General features: G+C 33.3%; 1 protein-coding gene and 1 pseudogene across 1 annotated transcript; one reads left to right on the top strand and one right to left on the bottom strand.

Annotated features, from left to right (window-relative positions):
• Positions 1-252: 252 nt before the first annotated feature.
• Positions 253-1,038, top strand: LOC114075308 (annotated as a pseudogene).
• A 7,849-nt stretch (positions 1,039-8,887) lies between these two features.
• On the bottom strand, positions 8,888-9,366 carry LOC107006350. Its single transcript, XM_015204923.1, has 2 exons — positions 9,088-9,366; positions 8,888-9,010 (listed from the first exon to the last, which is right to left on the bottom strand). The coding sequence occupies exons 1-2, from the start codon at positions 9,364-9,366 to the stop codon at positions 8,888-8,890; spliced, it is 402 nt and encodes a 133-aa protein (XP_015060409.1).
• Positions 9,367-10,646: the final 1,280 nt, after the last annotated feature.

The raw sequence follows: 10,646 nt of genomic DNA, 5'->3' as shown, positions 1-10,646 counted from the left end.
CAACATAATGTTAATTTATCGCAACAGACTATCCATCGGTTGCAACATACTGCTATTAGTATTTTATAATGAATTGTAAAATCTCAATATTTTTTTATTTACCTTGTAGATGAAATGATACAAGAAGCTTCATCCATGTCAACAACTCAATCTTCTAACATGAAATGCTCTTTTTGTCTATACGAAGAATGTGAGCACCAACATGATTATTTTATTAGTCGTGTTACAAAACTCACTGATATTTTTAAGGAAATGTCTCATAATATTGATGTGCAAAGATCCAAGAAGACTTTACAGTCTTTTAAATGTAAGAGGTTGAAAAAATCTATTTCTCAAACACTTTCTATAATTATTGAGAAGAAAGAAAAGGAGAAGAAGACAAAGGAGGAGAAGGAAAAGGAGAAGAATGCAAAGGAGGAGAAGGAGAAGAAGGCAAAGGAGGAGAAGGAGAGGGAGAATAAGGCAAATGAAAAGAAAGAGAAGGAGAAGAAGGCAAAACAGGAGAAGGAGAAGGAGAAGAAGAAGAAGGCAAAGGAGATGGAGATGGAGAAGCAGAACGAGAAAGAGAAGGAGAAGGAGAAGGAGAAGCAGAAAGAAAAAGCGAAAGCGAAAAAGAAAGGGAAGAAATTTGAAGTTGTCAGTTGTGATGTGAAGCGACAATATCCATTTGAAGGTTTTATCATTGACGGCGAGTGTCCGACTGAACTAATGTCATCCTTCTCGCAATGGATAAAAGAGGGTCTTTACAAGCATCATGCAAAAAAGTAAGTAAAGTAAAGCAAGTAAAGCCGGTTCAACTATTATTAGAATTTGTTCTTGTTGTCCAATGTATAATGATTTATAATTATTACACAATTACAGAGGAAACAAGGAGGATCACTAGTTAGCCAATTGTCAAAACTTGAATTTGATGAACTTGATTTAGTATTTGCATTTCCAATGAATAAGGATTGGTTCTACGTAATGTCTCAACCCAATAGGTGCTGGAATGATGAGGTAAATCCATGCTTACTTTTATATGTACTGTTTAGTACATGAATATATAAAATTAAATTTATACACTTGTTTGATGCATGTGTGCAGTATGTGGATGTCATATTTTACTATTTGCATAAGAAGTCGAAGCAAAAGATTCAGTCTGAATATCAATATACCACCACTAGTTGTTTTTTCAAATCATACATTGATAATTCTAGTGAATATGAGAATAAAATCATTGACATAATGAAAGGGTATGCTATACCTTCTGAAATGCCTTGGCACTTGAGGGATGATGTTTATGTCCCTGTAAATAGTAATGGGGAATTCCATTGGGTCTTGGCAGTCATTGCATTGAAAGAATGGTGCATAAAAGTGTATGATTCCATGTCCTCAAATAGGTCTAATAGAAAACTATCCTCCGAGATTCAAAAGATGGCTACAATGTTGCCAAAGTACCTTGAGTTGAGTTGTTTTTTTGAGCAAAATGAGCGAACCAACTGGTCAGTTCTTAAATGTTACCAAGGAAAGAACAAATCTCACCCATTTGAAGTCATTCATGTTACTGGTATTTCCCAACAAGAAAGCAGTAGTCTGTAAGTATCACAATATTATTTTGTCTTACGACTATCAAAATGTGATGTTATAATATTTTTTGATTGATGATATACCATGCAGAGATTGTGGAATTTTTATTGCTGCATACGCTGAGTATTTGAGTGATGGATTACAAGTAACATAATTGGAATTAATGCTGACACCCTTCGCTTGAGATATGCTTCACTCCTATGGAATTATGGGATTGTAAAGGCTCGAAATGGTTATGTTAGTAATAATGAAGACCCAGAGATGCGTAGAACAAAAAAAAAATCTAAGATCGATGAAAATGTTGAGTTTACAACGATTGATTAGATAGGTAGTTATGTATATCATATCATTGTGAATTACCTTTTTGTTGATAAGTTGTACAAATTAATTGGTGAAATGTTAATTAAAATGTAATTTCGGTAGTAATAAACACGACAAAATTATATGTTGCAACAGTTCGTATATATGTAGGAACATATAGTATATATGTAGCAACAGATAGTATATATGTTGCGAAAGATAGTATATCTGTAGCAACAGATAGTATATATGTAGCAACAGTTCGTATATATGTAGCAACAATTCATATATATGTAGCAATAGATAGTATATATGTAGCAACATATGTCCACAATTTGAATTGTCAAAATTAAAAAAAAAATTAAACGACTTTATTTTCATTTTCCCTCTCTCCTCTCTCCTCTCTTCTATAAATATCATTTTGTATTCCACAAGATTTATTTATTTATACTAATTTCTCTTCTATATATGTAATTTCTGTAGTAATAAACACGAAAAATTATATGTTGCAACAGTTAGTATATATGTAGCAACATATATTATATATGTAGCAATATATGTCACAATTTGAATTGTCAAAATTAAAAAAAATTTGAACGGTTTTAATTTTCATTTTCCCTCTCTCCTCTCTCCTCTCTCTTCTATAAATGTCATTTCGTATTCCACAAGATTTATTTAGTTATACTAATTTCTCTTCTATATATGTAACTTCTGTAGTAATAAACACAAAAAAATTATATGTTGCAACAGTTAGTATATATGTAGCAACATATGTCACAGTTTAAAATGTCAAAATTAAAAAAAAATTGAACGGTTTTAATTTTCATTTTCCCTCTCTCCTCTCTCTTTTATAAATGTCGTTTCGTATTCCACAAAATTTATTTATATCTTCTCTACTTGCAAATTCTCCTTCTTCTCTTCGATTCTCTTAGTCCTTCCTTCACAGATCATCTTCTACAGCAAGGCGGTGTTGTCCTCATAATTTCTACTTTATCTTTGATATATATCTTCTAAGGTAAGGTAACATTTAATTGGTTAGAAATGCATGTGCTTATCTGCTTATTGCCTTGTTTTGACTTGTGGTTGGAGCTCATGTGTGTGTGGCTTTCAAATATTTTATTTTTGTGGTTGCAGATACAAAAATAATGGCTCCCATCAAAAGAAAACTTGATATTGATACATCTGACGAAACAAAGATCCAGAAGAAGGCTAGGTCTAAAATTCATAGGAAGAGGAATGAAAATACTACACTTTTAGAAAAACTTGCAACTGAAGCGGTTTCTTCTTCTCAAGCAGAAGTAGAATTTTTTTTAAAAAAATATGAATGAAGAGATGTAGTGGAGGAAGAAGATGGAAAACAATAAGTTGAGGAACAAGGGAAAATAAATGAAGTTCAGGAAGAAGAAGGGGAAAATACAGAAGTAATAGCTGTGGCACAACAAGAAAAAATAAATGAAGTTCAAGAAGAAGAACAAAAACGTCATGAAAAGTTCAATGCTAGTGGTGATTATGGGATTAAAATCATCAATGCAGACACTTTCCTTGTGTATCTGCAGCCTGATGCTAATGGTGACAACATCATTAGGTCAGTCCTGGGAAGACCTTTCGTCAAATTCAGGGATATCCTCAAGAGAAATCAATCGGAAGATTTTTTTTAGAAATAACTGTTTTGGTCCTTTTCTTGATTTACCCATTGATCCACTTCCACGTTTTCAAATGACCATCGTGTATGGACTTTTGAAAAGAAGGTTCATTTTTGAAAATCCCAATAAGAAGGATGAGATTCTAATTAATTATTGTGGCATGCCAGTTTTCTTTGGAACAAGAGAGTTTGCCATAGTTACAGGGCTAAAATTTCATCCTCCTGTGAAGCCCATTCCTGAATACATTGTTAAAACAGAACCACGATGAAAGAAAATAGTTAAAGAAGTAGCAGAAGCAGGACAACAGTCACTGCCAACTGAGGAGCAGGACTTGATGTCCCTTGTTGGCAAAAGCTTTAAAAATTCTGACTTATTATGTTTGTTAGAACGAGAGGATACAACAAGGAAGCACAAGGAGTCATTGTGCTTACTTTGGTTTACACATAATATTCTTTTGCCGAAGGATCCGAGCAACAACATACTTTTAAAGTATGTCAATATTTGTCAGGATATTGAAGCTTTCAAGAACTACCCGTGGGGTCATGAGAGCTTTCATCTAACTGTCGACTATATGTTGAGGCCTTTAGGAGAAAAGACCAGCAACTTGTTTGGTTTTCCATGGGCTTTCATGGTAAAGCTGAATGTTTTAAATCTTTTTATATTATATCAAGTAATAATTCAACATTTGATTATTAACAAGTTTTCCTTTTTTACAGGCATGGGCATTGGAAGTCATTCCTTATTTGATCCACCAAGTAATTGCAGCAGAAGAGAGATCATCCCCAAGGATGCTGAGATGGTTGATGGCAAGAACAAAAACTACCAAAGAAAGGCATATTCCATATCTTTTTAACCCTCCTTTTGATGCTGTAAGTTATTATTAGTATATTACAGTCATATATTGCTACATTTGTGTCACATGTTGCTACAGATAATTCATCTGTTGCTACAGATGAATTTTCTGTCGCAACATGTGTCCAAATATTGCTACAGATGAATCATCTATAGCAACTTGTATCAGATATTGCAACACATGACTCGTCTGTAGCAACATGTGACACAAATGTTGCTATAGACGAATCATGTGTTGCGACATGTGACACAAATGTTGCTACAGATGATTCATTTGTAGCAATATTTGTGACACATGTCGCAACAGACAATTCATCTGTAGCAACATTTGTGACACATGTTGCGACAGACGAGTCGTGTGTTGCAATATCTGATACAAGTTGCTACAAATTATTCATCTGTAGCAACATTTGTGACACATGTCGCAACAGACAATTCATCTGTAGCAATATTTGTGGCACATGTCGCAAAACATGATTCGTCTGTAGCAACATTTGTGTCACATGTTGCTACAGACGAGTCATGTGTTGCAACATGTGACACATGTTGCTATAGATGATTCATCTATAACAACATTTGTGACACATGTTGCATCAGACAATTCAACTGTAGCAATAGAAAATTCTTACTGATGACTCATTTTTACTATTTTAGGTTGTCCATCTATGGATTACCCTAGTAAAAGAGGAATTGCAAATACCATACCTAATAATTCTTGGGTTGGTTGAAAACATTTATAATCATGTTGTGGATAGAGTTAAAATGGTGTTGGCTGGAGCAACAACCATCAAAAGAGAGAGAGTTCCTAATGAAGTCAGTAACAAATTAGTTGTTTTAGATGTTGATGATGGTGTTGATGTTGATTATGGCGCTGGTGTTGGTGTTGATGCTGCTGCTTGTGTTGGTGCTGGTGCTGGTGCTGGTGCTGGACAACACGAAAGGGCTACCTCCTGTAGACGATGTTGTGGCTTTCTCTGTGAGAAGTGTAATAAACATGATTAAGATTTTATCATGTTTATACAAAAATTGAGTGAGACTGTCAATGTATTTAAAAACAAGAGGGGTGTGAAGGGCATTGTATCAAAGAATGTGCGGCATGTATGTACTCCAAAGGCCAAGCGGAGAAAATAATCATTTGCCAAGGCAATACAAAATTTGAAAAGAAAGATGTTTGGAGAAATTCCAAGGGCCGTAATGGATAAAGAGGTGACGGAGTACAAAAAGTTAAATCTCTGTAGCTGAAAAAGAATCAGTAATTAAGGTGACCGGTGCAAAGGATATTCGAATGGAATACGATATGCATGTTTTTACCGATCAAGATTTCAGGAACATGACAAGCCTAACAGTTTGTTGGTAAGAGTGGGTAATCTTACTTTTTATATTATTAACTATTTCTTATGTCTTTTCAGTGAATACTCTTCCTAACTATTTATTATTATTTTTTATTTCAATGTATTGACGAAATTCTTAACCTCATGCGTTAGAGGAAGATGACTTTGTATGGGATGATAATATGATTGACTATGTCAGGGGTATTAGGCCAACTCCTGGAGGCATGGATTGGATTGATGCAAAAAAGATTTTGAAAGTCATGAACATTTCGAGTTATCATTTCGTGACTCTTGAGATTCTCTTGCACGAAGGATTGATCAATGTTTATGACTGCAACCTGGTGGTTACGGAAAATGACAAGTTTTTCACACTCATACAACCTGTATTTGAGTTGCTGCCTAAATTGCTAAAACAGAGTGGAATAATGAGTGGATAATATCTTAGTGCTTAAAGCCTTGACATTATGCTTGTAATTAAAGATGATGTTTAATTTATCAAATATGTTATTTTATTTTATCTTAAAGACAATGTAATTAAAAACAATATTTATTTTATCAATTTGTCTATCACAACATTTGGCATATGTCTCTACAGATGATTCGTATATCGCAACATTTGAATTAGAGTTACTACAGATGATTATATGTAGCAACATTTGTTGCATATGTTGCTACAAATGATTTTATGTAGCAACATTTGAGTCAGATGTTGCTACAGCTGATGCGTATATCGCAACATTCGTCCATCACGACATGTGACATATGTTGCTATAGATGAATCAGCTGAAGCAACATTTGAGTCATATGTTGGTACAGATGATTATATGTAGCAACATTTGAGTTAGATGTTGCTACAGATGATTATATGTAGCAACATCTGAGTCATATGTTTCTACAGCTGATGCGTATATCGCAACATTCGTCCATCATAACATGTGGCATATGTTGCTACAGACGAATCAGTTGTAGCAACATTTGAGTCAGATTTTAGTACAGCTGATGCGTATATCGCAACTTCGTCCATCATAACATGTGGCATATGTTGCTAAAAACGAATCAACTGTAACAACCTTTGGGTCATATGTTGGTATAGGTCATTATATGTAGCAACATTTGAGTCAGATGTTGTTACAGATGATTATATGTAGCAATACTTGTTGCATATATTGCTACATATTATTTTATGTATCAACATTCGTCCATCACGACATGTGCATATGTTGCTACAGACGAATCAACTGTAGCAACATTTGAGTCATATGTTGGTAGAGATGATTATATGTAGCAACATTTGAGTTAGATGTTGCTACAGATGATTATATGTAGCAATATCTGAGTCATATATTGCTACAACTGAAGCGTATATCACAAAATTCGTCCTTCACGACTACATAATAATTTGTTGTTTGATCAGGAGTGCAAAACTACGTCTATTTAATTCCACAACTATGATAATTGTATTGATTTTACGCAACTACATAATAATTTTGTATCATCTACAAAATTCTTCTTGGTAATGCTTAAAAATACAAGAAAAAAAACAAAGAACACCAACATTAGCTTCCAGATGCTACAACATTTGGTTTTTTTCTTCTCCTTCATCCCCCATTTGGTACTTCTTTTGATATGACTTTCATCAACAGTGTTCAACTCCTTAATTTTGTTCGCCAATCGGAGAATAACGAACTTGGATCGTATATCAACATCTTCACGATCCCTCCATCTAAAGAAGTTGCATGAATTCTCCTAAAATACCACAAAGAAATAAATTTTAATTAAAAATAAATAAAGAGATCTAAAATCTCCAAAATATTTTAGAAATAAACACACGTACACGATATCGTGGACAAGACCAAAATCTGCGATTTGGATTTTCTTTTGACCATGAAGTTTTCATGCTTGGAATATGTTTTAACATTCAATATAGTATCATTTTCATCATCACAAATTCAACTTAGTAGCATTTGACATCATATCATTGGAGTACCGAAATTTGGTTTAACCAAAGGTGAATCAAATATAGAACATCGTGACTGACAGAAAATCAAATTAGATTTGAAAAAAGGCGTCAAAACTGAAGCGGCAAAGATGAAAAATTTGAAAACCTTATTCTTGAAATGAAAATGAAAACGTATTCCAGAATGGGTTGGGCCTATTTTACTTTTTGTTAAACAGAATGGGCTTTGCCTATTATTGGGCCACTTTTAAAAAAGAGTCATTTGTTATAATTATATGTTGCAACAGTTTCGTTATATGTTGCAAAATTAACAACAGAAACTGCATATGTTGCTACAAATGAAAAATCAAGGAGACACTAATAGACGATTCGATCTATTTAGGAAAGGAAAAATGGAAATTTGAACCAAACTTTAGTGATTTAGAACATAAATAATCAATAATAATAAGGTATAACATTTGGAACAACGATTTAGAAGGGTGTTATATAAATGGATAATCCAATGGAGAGTGTTGTTAACGACCATAATTTGTTACTAATACATGTTGTAGGACTATATATTGGTGGTACATATCGAATTACGTGACAATATAATTGAATTAATCCCCAAAAAAGTCATTTGTTATAATTATATGTTGCAACAGTTTTGTTATATGTTGCGAATTTAACAACAGAAACTGCATAGTTGCTACAGATGAAAAATCAAGGAGACACTAATAAACGATTCGATCGATTTAGAACATAAATAATCAATAGTAATAAGGTATAACAATGAAGAGTGTTGTGTACGACCATAATTTGTTATATCATAATTCAGAAATAAGTACCAAACAAGTGAAGGCAACATTTTCACCATATGTCATATAATATGTTGCCACATATATAATTTGAAAATAAATACAAAAAACAATAAAATCAACATCGTCTTAAAGCACAGATTAAATTAAATTATTCCCACATAGTAGTATGCGGAAGAAATTCAACTAGATAATGTAGTTCTAAATCACAAATACACAATTCGCAATGAATATCGTCTTCATCGTCACTTCCTCTGGGCCAACCCATCCTGCAGACATTTTGTTATGGTTGATGCACAGTGCAACAAATGGGTCTTACACCCAAAATATTAGGTTCTTGCACCCACATTTGATTTAAAATACACTGCAAATGGTGTCGACATCTTCTCATTATTACTGACATGTTTTTTTTCATGTTGGCAATGTACATCAAGCCTTCTCTCATGGAAATACCGCCTTCAAATATTGTACGGCAAGCACATAATCTGCACCTTCGTAGCCACCTTCTACTGCTTTTTTAACCATTCTCAGTGCAGTTGGATCATTACGATTGAAAAAATCAAACTATAAAAGAAACAACACATTAAGATTTCAAAATAAATTGATGCAAGGTGAAAAAGAACTAAAAACAGTAAAATTACCACGTTGTTTCTGTATAAGGCTTCTAAATTCTCCAATGCTATGCAAATATTCATGAAAGACACAACATGTTGATTCGTCGTCCATGTAGGTTCAGTGGGAAAGCTGGCCAATGTAACCTTCTGATATACATAACGTTCATTACCAACTTCATTGAGGAACATAGAACAAAATTTAACACTAACTAAATCTTCTAGAGAGTAGGAAGCAACCCTTTCAACGATAAGAATTACTAGTTCAGTCGGGAGAGATTCGAAGAAGTTTAAACTAGTTGAAGCCATTTTTCAGAATGAAAAAAAAGAGAAGACAACTTTTGACTTATATCTCCCTTCTTGTTGTTCTTATAAAGTCCAACAATTTTGAAATGTCGCAAGACATGACGTATCAACAGAGTGAACAGAAGAGTCATAATTATTAATTGTATATATTGATTCGTTTGTAGCAACATTTATTGCATATGTTGCCACATCTAATATATCTAAAAGCACAGTCCCACATAATCATTATTAAAATGTATATGTTGATATAGATGATTATATGTAGCAACATTTGAGTCATATGTTACTACAGATGATTATATGTAGCAACATTCGTCCGTCACAACATGTGGCATATGTTGCTACAGCTGATTCATCTATAGCAACATTTATTGCATATGTTGCCACATTTAATATATCTAAAAGCACAATGGCAATCATTATTTAAAAGTATATGTTGCTAAAAATGATTATATGTAACAACATTTGAGTCATATGTTGCTACAGATGATTATATGTAGCAACATTCGTCCGTCACAACATGTGTCATATATTGCTACAGCTGATTTGTCTGTAGCAACATTTATTGCATATGTTGCCACATCTAATATATCTAAAAGCACAATCGTAATCCTTATTTAAAAGTATATGTTGCTACAGATGAATATATGTAGCAACATTTGAGTCATATGTTGCTACAAATGATTATATGTAGCAACATTAGTCCGTCACAACATGTGGCATATGTTGCTACATCTGATTCGTCTGTATCAACATTTATTGCATATGTTGCCACATCTAATATATCTAAAAGCACAATCGTAATCCTTATTTAAAAGTATATGTTGCTACAGATGATTATATGTAGCAACATTCGTCCGTCACAACATGTGGCATATATTGCTACAGCTGATTTGTCTGTAGCAACATTTATTGCATATGTTGCCACATCTAATATATCTAAAAGCACAATCGTAATCCTTATTTAAAAGTATATGTTGCTACAGATGATTATATGTAGCAACATTCGTCCGTCACAACATGTGGCATATATTGCTACAGCTGATTTGTCTGTAGCAACATTTATTGCATATGTTGCCACATCTAATATATCTAAAAGCACAATCGTAATCCTTATTTAAAAGTATATGTTGCTACAGATGATTATATGTAGCAACATTCGTCCGTCACAACATGTGGCATATATTGCTACAGCTGATTTGTCTGTAGCAACATTTATTGCATATGTTGCCACATCTAATATATCTAAAAGCACAATCGTAATCCTTATTTAAAAGTATATG

This window comes from Solanum pennellii, chromosome 12 (genome assembly GCF_001406875.1).
Source record: "Solanum pennellii chromosome 12, SPENNV200".
Classification (NCBI taxonomy): Eukaryota; Viridiplantae; Streptophyta; class Magnoliopsida; order Solanales; family Solanaceae; genus Solanum; species Solanum pennellii.
Note: the sequence above shows the minus strand (reverse complement) of the source record. Positions and strands in the feature narration are given on the sequence as shown.